The sequence below is a fragment of the Macaca thibetana genome, chromosome 15 (assembly GCF_024542745.1).
Source record: "Macaca thibetana thibetana isolate TM-01 chromosome 15, ASM2454274v1, whole genome shotgun sequence".
Lineage (NCBI taxonomy): Eukaryota > Metazoa > Chordata > Mammalia > Primates > Cercopithecidae > Macaca > Macaca thibetana.
In genome coordinates, this window is record NC_065592.1 from 108,809,782 (window position 1) to 108,830,631 (window position 20,850).

A 20,850-nucleotide genomic window follows, 5' to 3' on the forward strand; every position below is an offset into this window, starting at 1 on the left:
AATGCTTTTATAATAGTTTTAGGAAAGAAGAAAAAATATGAATGAGCTATTACGAGGCTTCTTTTGAAGTTTCTTTCAGTTCAGAAACATGTCCCACTTTACAAAAAAGTTAAGAAAATCCGAAAGTATGGAGGTCGATAATTGGTATTTTAATCTGACAAGACAACTCACTGGGGTTTCCTTAGAGATGTGTTAGGAATTCAGAGCTGCATGCATTTCCCCGCCAGATCAACTGAAACAATATAAAGTGAGTTTTAGTTATTTCTTTCAATGAGACTGCGAGGCCTATTTAGCTAACAAAAAAGATATCTGTAGAAAGAAGCATTCTTGATTCTTACCTACAAAACAGAGCAGTAAAAAACCAAGAATATCAGATGAGTATTATCTCTGTCCACGACAGGTATCATATTGGTATGATTAAGATTGGTCTTAATGGAAACTTAGGCAATAAATATAACCATCATAGTTTCACCTGCAGCAAAGCAAACAAAATACATTAAGTATAATAGAAAAACAATGCAGGCAAAGGCAGGCAGATTGCTTGAGCCCGGAAGTTCGAGACCAGCCTGGGCAATGTGGCGAAACCCTGTCTCTACAAAAAAAATGCAAAAATTAGCCGGGCAGGGTGGTGCATGTCTGTGATCCCAGCTACTTGGGAGGCTGAGGTGGGAGGATCCCTTGAGCCCAGGAGGTCCAGGCTGCAGTGAGCTATGATTGCGCCACTGCACGCCAGCCTAGGTGACAGAGTGAGACCCTGTCTTACAAAAAAAGAAAATGCTATGTGTGAATTTTCTTCCCAATCTTTTAATAAGGAAAATGTTTTTTCAAAATAATGGCTTATATGGAGTGTCAATGTAAAAACCATATTAATTTCAAATTTATAAGTAAAATATAGTCAGCCATCTCACATATGTCAAAATTTGGCATATAACACATTTTGGAGAGGTGTTGCTTTTGGTTATACTTTTTTTCTATTTTTAAAATTGTGGTAAAATACATATAAAATTTAGCATTTTAATGACTTTTAAGTGTATACTTCAGTGTCATTAAATTCACATTGCTGTGCAACCATCATGACCATCCATCTTCAGGCCACTTTTCATCCAGTAAAACACAAACTCTATACCCATTAATAACTCCCTTCTCCCCTCCCCCCAGTGTCTGGCAACCACCGTTCTACTTTGTCTCTAAGAATCTGACTCATCTAGGTACTTCATGTAAGTGGAATCATACAGTATTTGTCCTTCTGTGTCTGGTTTATTTCTCTTTGCACACCACCCTCAAGATTCATCGATGTTGTAGCATGTGTCTGAATTTCCTTTCAAGGCTGAATAATATTCCCATGTGTGTGTATAACATTTTGCTTATTCATTGATAGGCACTTGGAATGCTTTCTTCATGTTTTAGCTATTGTGAATAATACCACTGTGAACACAGATGTTCAGATATGTGTGGGCATTTCGATACGAATGTAACAACACAAAGCACACGGTGTGCTCCATCATGAGCTCAGCTGTATGTGGACACGGAGGGCGCTGGAAGTCGTGGTGGGGCAACTGAAGCGCCTCTCTGGAAATACTGCGTCCCGGGAGACAGAAGGTCAGGCAGGTGGGTCCTGCCCAGGGGCAAACCTCAGACAGTCACTGGCACATCAGAATTCCTGTGAAAGCACAAAAACAAAAAGGGTGCCTGTGCTGAGCCCCAGACCCCTTGATTTAGAGTCTCTTGACGAGGACCCTGGACACCTGCATGCTTACAAGCCTCTCCGGAGGTGCTGCCTTGCTACCTTGGGGCTGGGAACCACACAGCCTGGGACTCGGGAAGGAAGGGCCAATCTGTCTTTCCTCCTAGGGGCAGAGAGTAACTACCAGAGGCACCATTTTCCTAGCGAAACCCTGCAACACCCTACGAGGCAAAACAGCCCTCCTGGGGGGGCCTTTAGCCAGGCAAAAGTGAGATGTTCTTCCCGCCTGCAACAAACACCAAGTGGAGCCAGCCGTACACGCCACAGTGTACAGGGGCACCACCCACAGCAAGGTGGCTTATGAACCATCCCAGTAAGGCTTCCCAGAAGCAGTGGGCAGAAGGAAGATGGTTTGCAGTCTCTGGTGGAGGTGAAACCAGAAACAAGTCTGCATTGAGCCCAGACAGTGATGGGCACTCTTGCCCTCTGAAGGTGCGGGCCTGTCACTGGGGCTGGCAGGTTCAGCAACATCCTTGGGGAGGCCTGGATCCTAGACCCACTGTTAGCTGGATTTGTGACATAAAAATCCTCCACGTGCCAAAAACACAAAAAACAAAAAACCATTAAGGCGGGCAGTGATCCCCATTCCTTTGGATTTTATAGACCAGTAAGTGTCAAATAAAACTTCTGGGACCGACGTGACTGCCAACTTTTAGTCTTGGCAGGGACAATGAAAAAGACTAAAAGCTATGATCTATCATCATTTCATAAAAGAGGGTTATTTTGATATCATAAAGGAAGGATAACTTCAGAATTTAAAAAGTGTACACACTGAATTTTAATTAGAAAATAAGCGTGTATTTCCTGTGGCGTTCTCAATTTCTGTGGACGAATGAAAAGTTCATCATCATCTCTGCAAACTTAGGCTTCTTTGCCTTGAATACTTAGGGGCAGCTGCACCATTTGCAGATGTTGTTTATTTCCCTGAAGAGGTGTCTTCAGGGCTTTAAGGGAACACTGCTCTAAAGAAGAGCACACTTGGCCGATCAGTCCCTTGAGAAGACTTTGGTTTTTGATTTTTTGTTCACTTCTGAGCAATGACTCCACATCCTGGGTGCACGGAAGCCCTCTCTCCTCAACTCGGTAGCAGTGCTCTCTAGCACAGCCAGTTCCCGGCCCAGGCCGTTTTCTGGATGGGTGTGTCCTCCTCTCGCAGCCCTGTGAACTGACTGAAGGACAGCTGCAGCGGAGCATCTGAACCTGCAGCGGAGCATCTGAACCTGCAGCGGAGGCAGTGCAGGTCCTGCCTACAGCGTGCACACAAGATACCCGGGGCTTTCCACCATGATTTTTCACCGACATGATTTCCTTTCATTCACCTGTAGCTCTGCCTTTACCTGTACAGCTCAAGCCCCTAGCACAGAACGCAGGGGCCGAGGAAAGGCTTCTAAATCCATACGAATTCAACAACGAGCACATTCATTTTGTTGTAAACCATATAAATTACACTCAAAATGTAATAGTTTCTAACAAAATAAAAAGTTGACTCATTTCTTCATACTTAACTTCAAAAATACTATACAAACCTTTATTTACATTGATTAAATCACAACAGGTACATAAAAAGTTGAGGCACTGGTGTCTGTGGCTAATGGTAGTAATCACAGCTCACACAGCAAAGTAACATTAACCTTTTAACTTTGAGCTGTTGCAAAATTACCATTTTAATATCATATATACCATATATTCAGTACTAGTTATGACTTTTTTCTAAAGTAATAATAGAACATGATACCCAGGGAAAAAGAAAATACTTAATAACTTTCCCAAGTGCTAGTAAAAAAGAAACACATTGGTGTACACCTGATTTGAGGGGCGGACATGATTCAGACTATGAGCCATCAGGAGAGCAAAGCAAAGCTTTTTTAAACTGGAAGGACATTCATGCTGTTTTGGTTCAGACCCTTCATCTTTCATACTGGGAAACAATGCTCACAGGGCAAGTGTCACATCATTATGTAATACAGTAAGAAAGATGTCCCAGGTCTCCTACTAACAAACCTAGAATCTTTTCTAATTCATAACAGAGGTTTATACTACAAATACAATCATATTCTTGAAAGATCAAATCAAATATCAAGAAAAACAGATCCATGATAATACTTCAGACTTTAAAAAATCCTAAAGCAATAATTTAATAAAAATGTATGTCAACAACTGTGTTCAAGATAATAGAATCAGTGTGGAATCCAGTGCCGTAAACAGTGATGGCAGCAGTTCACTGGTGCAGTAATTCATTTATATACTTCTGTAGTACTCTGTGTATTGGTTGTGTTTTCATCTGTACTACTTGAGTTAAATTTCTTCCATAAAAATTTCTCATTTGATTTCCAAAGAGGAGTTGCTGGCTCTTCTCTCCTTTTGGAGGGTGCTGCTAGAGGTGCTTTTTCACACAGAGTCTCTATTACTGCCAAGTCTGTGAGTTTGTTAAGACTCTCATCGTTCTGCTCATTCAAAATGTCCCAGAAATCTTTTGGTCTCTGTTTTGCTTTTTCCACGGGCCCTGAAAGAACTTGCTTTGGCAGTTGTGTGGGACTGTTCCCATGACTTCTAAAAAGGTCGTCAAGAATAGAGGTATCACCAAGTAAGCTTATCACAGAAGAATTTTCCAGCACTGGATTTTCTATCTTTTTGTTTTCCAATTTCAGAAGGGGTTCTTTTCTTGAAATGCCCATTCTTGTGAGGTCCTGTTTGTCTTTCATGGTATTTTCTAACCTTCTCTCATGTGTTTCAGACTCACTGTTCTGAGAACGGGATGTCACAGTATCTTTCGATGCTTGGCTATTTTTCCCACTGTCAGTCTTTTGAGTAGAACTAACAGGTGATTTCTTAGTTTCTGCATCATTAGAATACACCTCTTCTCTACAGGAACTATGATTTTGAAACTTAATTGATTTTCTTTTATATGTTTTTAGGCTGCAAACTTGAGAAATTTTGTTGGTAGAATCTTTAAATGACAAGGTTTCAGAATCTGACAGCCTTGCTTTTATAAGAGAGTCTCTTTTTTCAGATTTCTTCCTGGTGCACTCTCCTTTCTCAAAGGAAGAAGTGTTGAATTCTGATGCAGAATCCATAAAAAGTTCTTTTACCTCTGGATATTGAGAAGCATAAAAGTCTCTTAGCATTTTCTGTCGTTCTTCTGATGTGGCACTGGTTATATGTTCAGCAAATTCGTTTACAGAAGACGAGTTAAAATAAGAGGCCATTTCTTCAAATTGTTTTCTAAAGATTAAATGAACAAAACTAGTGGTTATTTTCATTACATTTTATTTTGAAATAACTCATCACCAGTAACAGGAAATGTAGAGGCCAAGGAAGGTAATCTTGTTCCTTTAGCATGTCTGCTGAATTCCATAATGAAAATGCATTTTATCCTAGTAGAATGAGGCCTCTTCCCTGATGCTACTGAGAAAAGTATTTTAGCTCACAAAATCATCACTTTGTAAGTTATTTTGATTTATGCTATTATATTAGGTATTTCTGGGGAATTATGGAGACCCAGCATGCTACTCCTCCAGTGAGCCAGTGATTTATGACTGACATGAGGATCATGATTTACAGAATCTGTACTTGAAAATCCATATTGTATTCAAGTCCCATGAAATAAAGTTGTCAAAGAATTTTAATGAAAAGAGCAAATTCTGAAAAATTAAGAAAGACATTTGTTTTTTTCCCTTCCCTCTCCTTTTCCCCTTCTTCTACAAATACAATATTGAAATCGCATAAGACTTTTTGATGAGCCCAAAGGGAAGTTCTAAACTGATACCCAGATTATTTTCCCCCAGCTGGTATGGACACCTAAGCTAAGAAGTGAGATGCTATTAGAAGTGTGTTGTATTCTTAGTATAAGACACTAATAAAAGCGGTTGTATACATGTATGAGGAAACGGGCCTTCAAGAACCTTGGTAAGATAGAGGCAGAAACACTTAGGGACCTGGGCATTGAGCCCTGCTCCTTTCCCTAAACGAGGGTGCTATGGACTGAACTGTGCCCCTCCCCCAAATCCTGCTGAAGCCCCCTCACCCAGGACGTAACAGTATTTGGAGTTAGCGCCTTTAGGAGGTAATTAAGGTTAAATGAGGTCATAAGGGTGGGACCCTGATCCAACAGGATTAGTGTCCTTAGAAGAGATGCCAGAGAACCCGCACAGTTTCTCTTCGCCTCTTCCTCTCTGCCATGTGAGGACACAGGGAGATGGTGGCCACCTGCCAGCCAGGAAGAGGGCCCTCACCAGAAACTGAATCAGCTAACTTCTTATTGTTGGCCATCCAGCCTCCAGAACTGTGGAAATGAATTTCTGCTGTTTGAGCCACCCAGTCTATAGTATTTTGTTATTACAATCCAAGCAGACTAAGACAGTGGGTATTGCTTTGCTGATGAAGAGTTTGGGCCAAGAGATAGAACAGCTCAATGTTTATAAATACTCCTTTGAACAAAAGTCATAGAGAGTGAGTGGAGCAGCCCATGATTAAAAGTCCTAAAGTTTTAGAAATTATATTTTATACCATAGTTCCTTAAAACATTCCTTTATTCACTCAACAAATATTTATAGAGTCTGTTATGTGCTAAGAACTATAGCAGGAACTATATAACAGCAAATAAGACTCCGGTTTCTATCTTCAAGGAGTTTACAGTTTACTTGGGGTAGACAAATGCATGAAAATCAAACTAGAGTGATAAACCCATAATGTAAATTTACCATGAGGTAAATATGGGGCGCTACTGGCATTCATAGAAAGGGAACCTAGGTCAGTGACTGGTGGTAGGCAAGGTGGGTAGAAAAGGCATCTCCTCCTGATAAGTCGGTCAGGTAATGATGAGTGAGAAGTCTCCCGGGGGAGAGGGCGCATGTACAGTCTCAGGTCCAAGATGACCTGGTTCAAAGAGTGGCAGGAGAAACTGCAAGGAAGAGGCTAAAAGTCATAGGGGGTCTGTAGGCCAAGTTCAGAAGTTTGAATTTTATCTTATGCACAACAGAATCCTTAGCATAAAAAAAATTACTTTTAATGTATGTAAGTAGGAGCTTCAATGCCACTTTTATTTTTGCCACGCAGACCAGGTTATATAGTTTGTGTTTCCTTTGCTGTTAGTGGTAGACCATAAAGCACACTCACAACTTTTGTTTGTGGCTTCAGATGGGCCCATGGCTTCTAGTCCTCACTACAGTATCTTGTTAACTTCCCCAAATCCAGATACTATCCATGCTTTATCAACAGCCACTTTCATCTCCAACAGAATATTTAATAACACATATACATGACTCCAAATTTCTGTCCTGGAAATTGCCAATGTTCTTGTTGGAAAGTAACAAGCATATTCTTAAGAGGTGTCAGTTTTCACTTCACATGAAATAATGAGATATTATTCTGTTTATTAATCATCTTCAAATCCATTTTCATGGCCCTTCTAATAAATATTTGTGCTTGTAAAGATTCAGTGATTGGCCAGGTTACAAGCTGATGCCTTTTATTTATCTAAGGCTTGGTGGTGTCAGCAACTGCCAAAGTAACTTCACCTCCGCTGTGCTGGAACCGCGGCCTCAGTGGCGACCCTGCGAGCTCTGGGAGGAGAGCTGCTTCTAACCTCGTTTTCTCTGAGTAGTCTGCAAGTACACTAAGCCACGTGGTTGCTGCTTACAGGATAAGCTATAATTCAGTACTTCTTTTTTTTTTTTTGAGACGGAGTCTGGCTCTGTTGCCCAGGCTGGAGTGCAGTGGCCAGATCTCAGCTCACTGCAAGCTCCGCCTCCCGGGTTTACGCCATTCTCCTGCCTCAGCCTCCCGAGTAGCTGGAACTACAGGCGCCCCCACCACGCCCGGCTAGTTTTTCGTATTTTTTAGTAGAGACGGGGTTTCACCGTGTTAGTCAGGATGGTCTCGATCTCCTGACCTCGTGATCCACCTGTCTCGGCCTCCCAAAGTGCTGGGATTATACAGGCTTGAGCCACCGCACCTGGCCAGGATAAGCTATAATTATCATTCATTTTAGTTTTGCCTTCTAACTGGCTTTCCTAACTCTGGGCCTTCAGAATTTTCTCTAAGAACGTAAGGAACTGCAGGGTACAACCAGGTGGCATAAGCCAGCCACTTTGTGAAGAAAAATTAGTTAACTAGAGTAGACTTCCATAACCCATTTAGTGAAAGGGGGAAAAAAGAAACCAAAGATATGTCTCTTTCAGCAAGTGTATCCAAAGCAGTTATGTATCACGGATACAATTCAAAATTCTCCCTTTCTGGAGGAAGGGAGGTGGAACACAGCTGAATTCATCTTCTGTCTGCCTAAGCTTCCGGAAGGAGAGGTAGGACTGAACACTTCATTCAGATGATCATGTGACTGCAGTGGAGGAAGGCGCAGTCTTGATTCTATTGACTAGGACAGTTAATGGAAAATAGGGTGGTAAAATGTACATGGTTTGACGGTTTTAATTCTACATCCCTAATTGGTAACCAAAGCCAATAAGGCACGTAGTGATTGAAACACTTGAACGTGCCACTAGAATTCAACGAAGCTGATGAGTCTGTCATTGCTCTGCCCACAGCTCCAGATGCGTATGCAGCGTGCCGTACGGCATCGTGTCCATTCCAAAAGCAAACTCCCCACACAGCAGGTGCTGTATCAGTCACTTTCACAATGCTGATTACAATGTTTGATCTGGTGCTGGAGCTGAAGGATTTCATCAGGCCGGACAGATCAATTGTTGGAGAGAAAGGCAAAATAAAAATAGCACCATGGTGCATGCCTGACTGGAAAACCATGGGTAATTTACCACCAAGTGGAAGGTTGTGAAGGCTGCCTTCTTGCTCATCTATCATGCTGTGTGCAAGCCCAGCTGTAACCCGATGCAGCAGATAAGCAAAAGACTCAGTGCCCTCCTCTCAGCCGTCAAGCCAGGAGGCACCACAACCTCCGTCGAACTCAACCCAGCAGTGACTTCAACAAAGCCACAGCATGACTAGCTAGCACGGGCCCTGACATCAAGCTGACACGATCACTCTTTCAACCTGGTGCCAATCCTAACCTTGGGGTCACTGACTGAGCCTTCATAAGTCAGTGTAAGCTCATCGCAACCTTTTCTGAAATGACCTCATATGTCACAATGTGAAGTTTCACTGAGGAAGGATTCAATCATGCCTCACTGCTCCCTGGTGCAGGTTGTGACATAATGAAATTCATGAGCATTGAAGGACGACTCACTGAGAAACATGAGGAAGAACTCTTTCTATTTCTTAGTCTTCCTTCTGACTCAGAGGGCACAAAGAATTAGCACCTGCAAAGTTCCCTGCTCTCTGTAAGGTTGCAAATGCATGGAAAAGAAAGCTAGATACTTCCTTCAGAGACTGCCAGTCAACAAAGGAGTTCCCTCCAAACTTATTCATCATGATGTTGAAGAGGCAGCTTCCAAACCACTTCTTAAGAAGGCACTGATGAGCAAAGAAGATGAAGGAGGACTATAAGCAGCATACAATATATCTAGGGAAGAGATTCAAGTTGCAGCTACGTTGAAGCCCGGAACAGAACAAACCGTGTCCTAACATGGCTCTTGGAGGCAATCGAGAACAGAGAACGCATGCAAACTTCGGGGGAAAAAGGTATATGGTCAGCCTCCTGGCAAAATATTTGCCCAAAGTGAAAAGGCGCACTCCGCAAAAATCCTGGTTGCGGGTCCGTCTGTGGGAGGCACGCTGGTTGCGGGTCCGTCTGTGGGAGGACGCTGTGTGGCAGTGTGGGGGGTGTTCACCTTTCTGTGCAACCACAGACAGCTGGGAGCCATACTCCAACAAGCCACGCTAGCACTCCAAAGAGCTAGGGGACAAGCTCTTCCCCGGGCAGCTGAGGAACTGGCTGCCTGGGAGTCGCCAAACCCCTGCAGGAAGTATTTTGAACCCACAGAGCCAGAGACATTTCCCACTGCCCCCAGAAGCCAGCAGGGCCAGCCCGACCACGCCCCCCATGCCTGTTCACTGCCGTCATCCATCACCACTGGCCTCTCATCTCCTCCTACTGTACATCTTGATCTAATCCAATCCCTCACCCTTCCAAGCCATCCCTCGGTGCCCCCGGAACCAACAGTCCCCCGAGTCTTCTACTTCTATGCTGAATGGTCCTGTGCTCTGATGATACTGCCTCTTCCCATGCAGCCCTTGCAAGGCAAGGATCTTGCCTCTCATGGCTCTCCAACCTCAGGGTTAGTGCTTCTAGACACTGCTGCTTCCAGACCATTCTTTTCTTAGAAAACTCCTTCCCCTCTTTAACATTTATGCCATCCAGCTAAACTGTTCTCTCCTTAATCTTAAGTGACCCCTTCGTTGCTTCCTGCTAGCAGCTAAACTCTCAAGATTCTGGATTAATCTTGCTTCCCACCCCATCTCTTGCCATCATTCTTGGTAACATCAATATCCATGTGGATGTCCCGCCCAATCAATACCTGGCCCACCACTTTCTTTAGCTCACCTCCAAACTCATCTCAACTCCATGTTAGCCCCCTACTCCCAAGTTTATAAATTGCCATTGTCATTACCATCAACAGCTCAACCTCCAGTCCCTGACTCAGTCATCTCAGGCTCCAGCTCAGCTGCTTGATGATCGCCCACAACAGCAATGCCGGGGGATATGCTGGTAACTCAAGTCCTCAAATTCACGGACTCTTGTGCTTTTGCACGATCCATCAGCCTCCCTTGTCCAGCTTAGGTTTAACTTTATAATCACTCCTTTACAAACATTCTATAGCTTCCTTGCTTCTCTCTCCCTTCATTCTAACCCCTGGGCAGACCCAGCCATCTCTCTACTTGTGTCTGCAACAGAGCAACTGAAGCTTGCTGAATAAAATATGCAAACTGGACAGATGATTTTCCTGAAATTATTCTCAAATGGGAACTTAACGCCATCCAGAAATTCTAGTCCCATTAAGCCTACTTTCCTACTTTATAAATGATTTGTTTCCTAACTTCTCTCTCCCTAAATCTTTCTCTTTCTGAACTTAGGGCTTCAGTTCTCAATTCACTGAGAAAATGTCACGTCTGTGCCTGTGTTAGTCCCTTCTCTTTCAACGCCTCTCAAAGGCCAGACCATGGCCTGTGGTTTGGGTACCGCCCTCCACTGCTTCCAGGCCCTCCCTCTTTCTGTTTTCACCTCTCTGACATGATCTCTTTTTTTCCTACAAGTCTTTTCCCTCAACACACAACGGGTTCTGCTATCTCAACTCTAAGACCCGCAATGCCCTCTGGCTGCTGCTACTTTTTACATTCAAACTTATAGCTCTGGCCACCTCCCACCAGCAGGCACCTGCCCACCGCTTCCATCCAATCTTACAGCACCTGCCACCTCCCGCCAGGGCCTGTGCACTGCTTCCCAGGCTGCTCCTGCCAAGGTGCCTGCTGAGTGCTCTGCTACTACCTCCAGTGGGCAGTTTCCCATGTCATCTGCTTCTGGTTCTCAGCAGTATTTGCTAAAGTTAAGAACTCCTTCCCTTTAAGACCCTCTCACTACTCCTGGACTTCAGGACCTGACACTGTGCCTCTTACACCTCCCTCCAGGAGGAGCTGCTGCCTCCAGTCTGTGTCCTGGGGCTTCTCTCCTCCTCTCTGTGCTCTGTTCCTAGGCTGCAAACATAGTCTCACAGTTCTGAAGACCATTTATAAACTCTATGCTGATGACTCCCAAATTTAAACCATTAATTGAATCCCCAAACCAGAAGTAGCTCATACATACACTGCCTATTGAACCTTTCCACAGAATGTCACATTTCATACGAGCAAAAGGGAACTCTTGATTTTTTTCCTCTCTGAACTTGTTTCTCTCTGGTTTTCCCCATTCAGTACCTCCACTCTGTTGCTCAAGACAGAAAGAAGTAATCTTGTTCTCTCTCTTTCCCGAACCAGTCCATCACCAAATTGAATTCATCCACTTGGCTCTATCCTCATGGCAACCACTCTGGTGCAAACCCCCATCACTGAGTTCCTTCTCATCTACCCTTGTTCATTCTGCCCTCCTCCACAGGGAAGCTGGAACTGTCTTTCAAAAAGATACATCAGATCGTGCCATTCTTCAACAGTTTTCCACTGCACTTGGAACAAAATCCAAAGTCTTTCTGTAGCCTCCAAGGGTTGGCACGCTCCAGCCCTGCCTGCGTCTCTACCCTCCATCTCATGCTACTCTCTGCTTGGTTTATTCTGCACTAAGGTCACCAGTCTTCTCTCAGCTCCTTGACCACACCAAACCTGTTCCCTCCTTGGAGATGCTCCTACTCTGGTTCTTTGCATGGTTATCCTTCAGCTCTTAACACAAACGCTACCTGTGTAGACAGTCTTCCCTGACTTCCCAAAAGAAAGGTGGTTCTACATCCCCTCCCCATTCTATTATTCTCTTTCTCTTTTTTCTTATAACACACCATTTTATAATTATTTGTAGGTTTACTTTTTAAAACTTTATGGTTTGATGCCAACCTCATTCCTCTGTAGTGCAGGCTCTACATCTGTCCTTTTTTCACACTGTATATTCAAGACTCAGCACAATGCCTGGGCATATATTAGGTGCTCAAAATATATTCATTGACTGAATGAATAAAATGTACTTAAGTATTTCATTTCTTTTTTTTTTTTTTTTGAGACGGAGTCTCGCTCTGTCACCCAGGCTGGAGTGCAGTGGCCGGATCTCAGCTCACTGCAAGCTCCGCCTCCCGGGTTCACGCCATTCTCCTGCCTCAGCCTCCCGAGTAGCTGGGACTACAGGCGCCCGCCACCTCACCCGGCTAGTTTTTTGTATTTTTTAGTAGAGACAGGGTTTCACCGTGTTAACCAGGATGGTCTCGATCTCCCGACCTCGCGATCCGCCCGTCTCGGCCTCCCAAAGTGCTGGGATTACAGGCTTGAGCCACCGCGCCCGGCCAAGTATTTCATTTCTTTGTATAACATGATTTCCCTTTTTATGGTAATCAATTCAGGGATTAGCCTTCTAACAATATCTAAAACATTTGCAATTTATTTTTGAAATTCAGATTTTTCTGAAATATTCAGATGTCAGTTATGGTTATAATCCAAATATTTGTATATTTCACTACCAAGCTACATTTCTCTTCAGAATTATTCTCCAAGTCTAGTGTTGTCAGAGACGATGTACCTGCGGATTCCTTTTGGTGTTTCTCCAATTATGAAGGTGGTCTGGTTTGTACGGTAGACTTTTTTCTTCTTTTGGCTCACAGGGTGTGAAATGTAAAGAGGAAGTGAAATGCTGCCTTCGCTTGGTTGCTGGCCTTTCTTTGTGTGTGGCAATGTATTTGCATTCACCTTTTCTTTATATGTCTGAAAAAAAGAAAGGAAACAAAAGCTATGTCTGAAAACATAGTCACTGTTGGTCAAATAACGAGAATGTCACACTCTTTATAATGAAGTAAATCACATTCCCCAACTGACATCAACGTCAGAAGATGTTAACCTAGGTCTTTAAGAAAATGACACAGGAAAAAATTATTTTATACCTTTAAGATATAAAAGTATTGGCAATAACATGTTATTTCCGTTGTCAAGACTCGGGCATACTGATACATATGTTGATATCTACTATACCAAAGGATAAAAATTAATGATTATATACACTATGGCATAAACATGGGATATCTAAAATTTTCTAATTTAATAATTGCAAAATTATTAAGCAGTCTTTCAGTTGTCTAATTTCATATAATGCATAAATGTAAAAAATAGCAATCTTTATGTAATAAATAAATAAGAAACCATAAATCTTACATTTATTTCAACCTCTGCTGGGTTGCAAGAATATTTAGTGATTTTGAGATGCTAACTACAGTTGGCTGAATTATAGATGGAATCATAATCGTTTTACAGAGACCATGAATTGCCTGTCTAACAAATTTTACTGACAGTGAGTCAAGAAAAATAAACTTTATATATAGTCCCAGTTTTCCCGACAAGATGATACAGTATGAATAGGTAGAGAGTCCTCATCCTATTCCAAAAAGAGAAATACTAAATACAATTTAACAGTAACAACAACAAAATTACACTGGAGCTCAAAAGTAAGCAAGCAGAATGTCTAGGTGCCCCGAACAAGGAAGTCCCACAGTGGTGAGCAGGAGCTGAAGCTCAGCAGCCCTAGTAGGGTCGGTCCTTAAGTTATAGTCTACAGCACTCATGTGGAGAGCGGAGATGGAAACGCGGTATAACTCCCTGCACTAAACAACAAAGAAACACAAAACAGGAATGAGGAGTCACATTTGCAAATTAAAGCCAGGAAAGCCAAACCTGGGACACAGGCTAGAAGCAGACCACTTTCTTACTCTAGATAGAAAGAATAACTGGTGACGAACAGGAATGCCCAGCCAGTGCCACGTGTGGAATGTGATTTTGTACCACCTGGTGGTATGGGAACTCTAAGCTGAAAATCAACATAAACAATTTGTCCAGAACTAGTGAAAACCACAGATCTCAATCAGGGGTGAATAAAAAATATACCATGGGAAGACTGCCATAAGCCAGAGAATGCTTTTGATTCCAATGAAAACAGGAGGAGTTCAGACAAAAATTATCAAGAACATATAAAACCTACCATCATGAAGTTGAGCATATGTAACAAATATAAGAACTGAAATCTGAGGAATTACCTATAATAAAGCAATCTGAAAAGATATTCATTTATGAATAAATAAACACATGACAGAGTCTCACTCTGTCACCCAGGCTGGAGTGCAGTGCCATGATCACAGCTCACTGCAGTTGATAAATTGGAAGGATAAAATTACTCAGAATGAAGTGCAGAGACTAAAAAACATAGGGAAGTTAAGAGACAGAAGACATAGCAAAGTTTCTAAAATGCCAGGAGAGAATGGAGAAAATGGAAGAGATAATGCCAGAGACCTGTAAAAGAAAGGAATCCTCAAACTGAAAAAGGAGAAAGAATCCCTAGTAGGAAAAATGAAAATAAATCTGTATTTTGTTATATCACAGATAAAGGGCATACCTTAAAAACTACCAGAGAAAGAGGATAAGACATCCTACAAAGAAATGCCAAATTACGCCAGGCACGGTGGCTCACACTTGTAATCCCAGTACTTTGGGAGGCTGAGGCGGATAGATTGCTTTAAGCCCAGGATTTCAAGGCCAGCCTGGGCAATGTGGCAAAACCTTTTCTCTACAAAAAAAATACAAAAACTAGCTTGCTGTGGTGGCATGCCCCTGTAGTCCCAGCTACTCTGGAGACTGAGGTGGCAGGATGGCTTGAGCCCAGGAGGCAGAAGTTGCAGTGAGCCAAGTTCGTGCCACTGCATTCCAGCCTGGGTGACAGAGCCAGACCATGTCTCAGGAAAACAACCAACCAACCAACCAACAAAAGCCAAACTAACATCAGGCTTCTCATTAACATCACAATCCTATCCACCAAAAGAAAATGGGGTATCTTCAACATGCAGAGAAAAAAAAAAAACCTGTCAACCTAGAATTCTATACCCAGTTAAACTATCATGTAAGAACTTTTCAGACATACAAAGACTACTAGAATTCATTAGATTCTTGCTATTGATATACTTTTTTTTTTTTTTTTTTTGAGATAGGGTCTTGTTCTTTTGTGCAGGCTGGAGTGCAGTGGTGTAACCATAGCTCACTGCAGTCTCAAACTCCTGGGCTCAAGTGATCCTCCCACCTCAGCCTCCCGAGTAGTGGGGACTGCAGGCATGAGTCCACAGGCCGAGCTAATTTTTGTATCATTTTATAGACACAGGGTCTTGCTATGTTGCCCAGATTGGCATGGGTAACATAGCAAGACCCTGGGTTCAAAAGCAATCCTTCTGCCTCAACCTCCCAAAAGTGTTGGGATTATAGAGTGAGCCACTGTGCCTGGTCTTTTTTTTTCTTTTTAATAGAAGTTCAATGGGATTTAAGCAGTGATACATTCAATGAATGTGGGCAGGGAATGGCTTTTAATTCCACAAATATTTACTAAGCACCTATTACATTCCTGCCAACATGCTATGCATTTGAGATACAAAGATATTTATATATACAAAGATTATTCCCCCTACCCTTAAGGGATTTAAAAGTAACAAGCCATTTAAAAAAATACGATATGTTTATCTTTTTTCTTTTTTGTATAAGACATTTTCCTCTATAACTTATATTCCGGTTCATTTCATTGAAACTGACAAAAACAAGTATATGTTCTTTAGTAACGAACCATTTCTAAGGAAAATTGACATCTTCAAAAGCTACTTGGTTCAGATGGACAAACACAAAATGCCAGGTGGTCAGGCTGAACCAGGGCTTTATATCAGTAATGTTAAAAATACTTTCCTTAAAAATATATTTTAAAAAATTGTAACTGGGCCAGGTGCAGTGGCTCATGCCTGTAATCCTAGCACTTTGGGAGGCCAAGGCGGGCGGATCATGAGGTCAGGAGATCGAGACCATCCTGGCCAACGTGGTGAAACCCCATCTCTACCAAAAATACAAAAATTGGCTGGGAGTGGTGGTGAGTGCCTGTAATCCCAGCTACTCGGGAGGCTGAGGCAGGAGAATAACTTGAGCCAGGGAGTCGGAGGTTGCAGTGAGCCAAGATCACGTCACTGCACTCCAGCCTGGCAACAGAGTGAGACACCGTCTCAAAAAAAAAAAAAAAAAAAAAAAAAAAAAAAATTGTATCTTAAAACATTAATGGAAAGAAAAATGTTGTTAAAGTTTGAAAGATATTTGATGCATTTATTTTCCATCACAAAACAAAATGAACACTAAAAGTTCCTAATACAAAGACTCATCATCCTAGCATACCCCCAAGAAATAATCATTCATTACTATGAGATGAGATGATATTGCTTACATGAAGGTAAAGGGAGTAAGCAGAAAGAGAAGGAACTGGGCCAACCAAGAAAATTCCATTCTCATATTTTGCAACTTCTGAAGCCATAGAGAAATCATGCCAAGGGAATGGCAATTGTCAATTATTTACTTGTTTACTCTGGGTCTTTATGACCCTGGTAGCATTGCAAAGCTCACATGTATACAGATACAGTTTTCTTAAATCAGTTTCATAACTTCTTTAGGAAAATTCAGCTTTTGCAACCATAGTTATTAGACATGTGGATCTTTAATTTTTTGCCAAACATTCCACATTTTAAAATCTGATTCTTTTAGGCAATAATAAATTTCTTTTTTTTTGGAGATGGAGTTTCACTCTGTCTCCTGATCTCAGCTCACTGTAAGCTCCGCCTCCTGGGTTCACGCCATTCTCCTGCCTCAGCCTCCTGAGTAGCTGGGACTACAGGCGCCCGCCACGACGCCCGGCTAATTTTTTTGTATTTTTAGTAGAGACCGGGTTTCACCATGTTAGCCAGGATGGTCTCAATCTCCTGACCTTGTGATCTGCCTGCCTCAGCCTCCCAAAGTGCTGGGATTACAGGTGTGAGCCACCGTGCCTGGCCAGGAAAATCATTCTTATTTAACATGGGCTCAACAGCTATCTTTTATTTTTAAAAATCTATCTAGTTTCATATTTTCATTTTAGCAGGCAACTTTTAACATTTTACTGAAACAAGGCTGTGAAACAAAATAGTTACATTAAAAATAGATTTTAGGAATCAATGTGCCATTTAGGCTTATTCTGAATGAAAGCTCTAAAGGTTACATGTATAAACTATGTATGGGTTGGGGGCAGTGTACTGGATTAGTTTCCTATTGCTGCCGTAACAGTATCACAACATTAGTGGCTTAAAACAATATAAATTCATTATCTTATACTTCTGTAGGTCAGAAGCTTGACATGGGTCTCACTAAGCTAAAGTCAAGATGTTGGCAGGGCTGCATCCCTTTTTGAAGGCTCTGGGATAATGAATTTCTTTGCTTTTCCAGCTCCTGGTGGCTGCCCACAATCCTTGTCTTGTGGTCCCCTTCAAAAGCTAGCAACCCTTCCTCTCTGTTCTTCAGAGTCACATCACCCTCTCACCACAGCCGGGAAAGGTGCTCTGCTTTTAATAACTAACGTGATTAGATTGGGCCCATCCAGATAATCCAGGATCAAAGCGGGTTAATTAACATCCTTAACTGCATACATCCAACTGACCCATCTCAAGGTCAGCTGATTCAACCTAAATTGCATCTACAACCTTAATTCCTTTTCCTGTTTGCTGGGTAATGTAATGTATTCATAGGTTCCAGAAATGAGTCAACAGACATCTTTGAGGGGGCCATTAATTGTTTTTCACTGGCAGGGAGAGTGGGGGTCTTAACCTGGGTCCACTGACCCTCCAAATGTTCAGCAGATGGGTTTCAGGGACTTCAGAAAGCGTTATTGATGAATCCCCTGAAGCTGTATTTACACATTTGAGCATGAACACATTTTTTCAAAAAAAGAGCCCATGGCTTTAATCATGTTCTTAAAGGTGTATGTGGCCAGAAAGAGTTGAAAAACCGCTGTTTTAAGCAGCAGTGCCATTGGTATAGTTTTCAAATATTCTTGTTTTTTGAAAAACCATATCTACTTTATAAACATTTTAGTGCTCGTTAGAAAAGTTTGTTTCATTAAAATAGTAGTCAATCTTTCACAATAAATGGTACAAGATAAATAATGCTGCAGTGCAGTTGCTCTTGTAGTGACAATTATAACTTACTATAGTAGATTTGGTTCTGGACCACCACCACAAATTTTTTGGTTTCTTAGTACATATAAAAATTATGCTTACACTATATTGTAGTCTATTAGGTGTGCATACATTATGCCACTGCTTTATCAACTAAGTTTATGTAACATTCTAAATTCTTTGTTGCTATTGCAACAATGCTCACAGCATCTTCACTAGGATAGAGTCCATTTTAAGAAACCACTTTCTTTGCTCATCCGTAAGAAGCAATTCCTTACCTATTAAAGTTTTATCACGAGATTGCAGCAGTTCAGTTCCATCTTCAGGCTCCCATTTCTAATTCTTGTTCTCTTGCTGTTTCCACCACATCTGCGGTTAGTTCCCCCACTAAAGTCTTGAATCTCTCAAAGTCATCCATGAGAGGTGGAATCAACTTCTTCCAAACTTCTGTTAATGTAGATATTCTGACACGCTCCCATGAATCAAAGATGTTTTAAATGGCATCTAAAATGGTGACTCCTTTCCAGAAGCTTAACAACTGACTATGCCCAGGTCCACCAGAGAAATCATTATCGATGCCATTTATAGTCTTACGAAACTTATTTTCTTTCTTTTCAAATTTAATTTTTAGAGATGGGGTCTCACCAAGTGGACCAGGCTGGTCTTGAACTCCTGGTTTCAAGTGATTCTCCCAGGCAGCCTCCTGAGTAGCTAGAACTACAGGCATGTGCCACTGTGCCTGGCTCTGTATTTCTTAAATAAGAAAGCCAAAATTACTCCTTGATCCATGGTGTTAGCAGGCATGAAAACAACATTCATTTCCTTGTACATCTCCACCTATCTCTTGGGTGACTAGATGCACTGTCAATGAGCAGCAATATTTTGAAAGGAATCTTCTTTTCTGAGTAGCACGTCTCAATAGTGGGCATGAAATATTCAGTAAGCCATGCTGTAAATAGACGGGCCGTCATCCAGGCTTTGTTGGTCCATTTATAGAGCACAAGTGGAATAGATTTGGCATAATCCTTATGGACCCTAGGATTTTCCAAATGGTAAATTATCACTGGCTTCTACGTAAAGTCCCCAGCTGCACTAGTCCCTAACAAGAGAGTCAGCCTGTCCTTTGAAGCCAGGCACTGACTTCTCCTCTCTAGCTATGAAAATCCTAGATGACATCTTCCAACAGAAGGCTGTTTTGTCTGCATTGAAAAATCTATTGTTTAGTGTGGCCACCTTCCTCAGCGATCCTGGCTAGGTCTTCTGGATAACGCGCTGCAGCTCCCACGTCCGCACTCGCTGCTTCACCTTCGCAATTTTATGCCATGGAGACAGCTTCTTAGCTTAAATGTCATGAACTAACTTCTGTTGGCTTCAAATGTTTTCTTCTACGGCTTTCACACCTTCCTCAGCTTTCACAGAACTGAAGTGCGTTAGAGCCTTGCTCTGGATCCGGCTGTGGCTTAAGGGAATATTATGGCTGGTGTGAGCTTTGACCCAGACCACTACAGCTTTCTCCACGTCAGGCATAAGGCTGTTTCACTTTCTTACCGTCTTTGTGTTCACTGAAGTAGCACTTTTAATCTCCTTCCAGAACTTTCCTTTGCATTCACAACCTGGCTGTTAGGCACAGGTGCCCAGTTTTCAGCCTATTTTGGCTTTGAGATGCCTTTCTAACGAAGCTTCATCACTTCTAGCTTTTGATGTGAGAGATGTAAGGCTCTTCCTTTAAAGTTGAACAATGAAAGGCCATTGTAGGATTATTAATTGGCCTAACTTCAATACTGTTGCATTTCAGGGAAGGGGGAGGTCTAAGGAGAGGGAGAGAGGGAAAATGGCTGGCTGGTGGAGCAGTCGGAGCACACACATTTATTAAGTTTGCCATCTTGAATGGGTGCAGTTGGTGCCCAAGACAATTACAACAGGAACATCGAAGATCATGCATGTGATCTGTGGATCACCTTAACACATATAATAATAAGGAAAAACTTCAAAATACTGTGAGAATTACCAAAGTGTGACTCAGAGACACACAGTGAACACATGCTGTTGGAAAAATGATGCCAACAGCCTTGTGTGAAGCAGGGTTGTCACAAAACTTTGTAAAAAAGGCATTATCTACAAAGTGCAATCAAACGAAGTACACTAAAACAAGGAATGCCTATATATTAGGATTATAATAAACAAGAAGGCACTTTTGTAGGGAAAAGTTTCTTCTTCAGAGTAGCCAGAATGAGTCCACCCTGGATCTACTAACTATCCATCATCCTCTATAACTGACTTCTTACGATCACTGGCTTCTTACGGTCAAGTTTTAGGGTTATACTGGTTAACAGCAGAAAAGTTCCTCATCTTCACTTAGACCGACAGTATGAAACATCCAAATGAACTCTGATAATACTCTTTTTCTTCTGAACCAAAAGTGTATTCTGTGTATTTCAAGGCATTAGATCTGAACCAAGTTGCATTATTTTCATTGAAATGATATTTATTGAAAGGCTCAACTAAAAAAGTTTAGATTTTTGATATGAA

General features: G+C 42.0%; 1 protein-coding gene across 1 annotated transcript in view; it reads right to left on the reverse strand.

The window, feature by feature from the left end:
- Positions 1-788: 788 nt before the first annotated feature.
- ERCC6L2 (ERCC excision repair 6 like 2) overlaps positions 789-20,850 on the reverse strand; it is a 132,862-nt gene continuing 112,800 nt past the window's right edge. Inside the window, exons 18-19 of the mRNA XM_050761827.1 lie at positions 12,861-13,042; positions 789-4,966 (exon numbers count right to left, since the gene is read on the reverse strand). Coding sequence (XP_050617784.1) covers positions 3,979-4,966; positions 12,861-13,042 — 1,170 coding nt within the window. The 3' untranslated portion in view covers positions 789-3,978. The remainder of the gene's footprint in view (positions 4,967-12,860; positions 13,043-20,850) is intronic.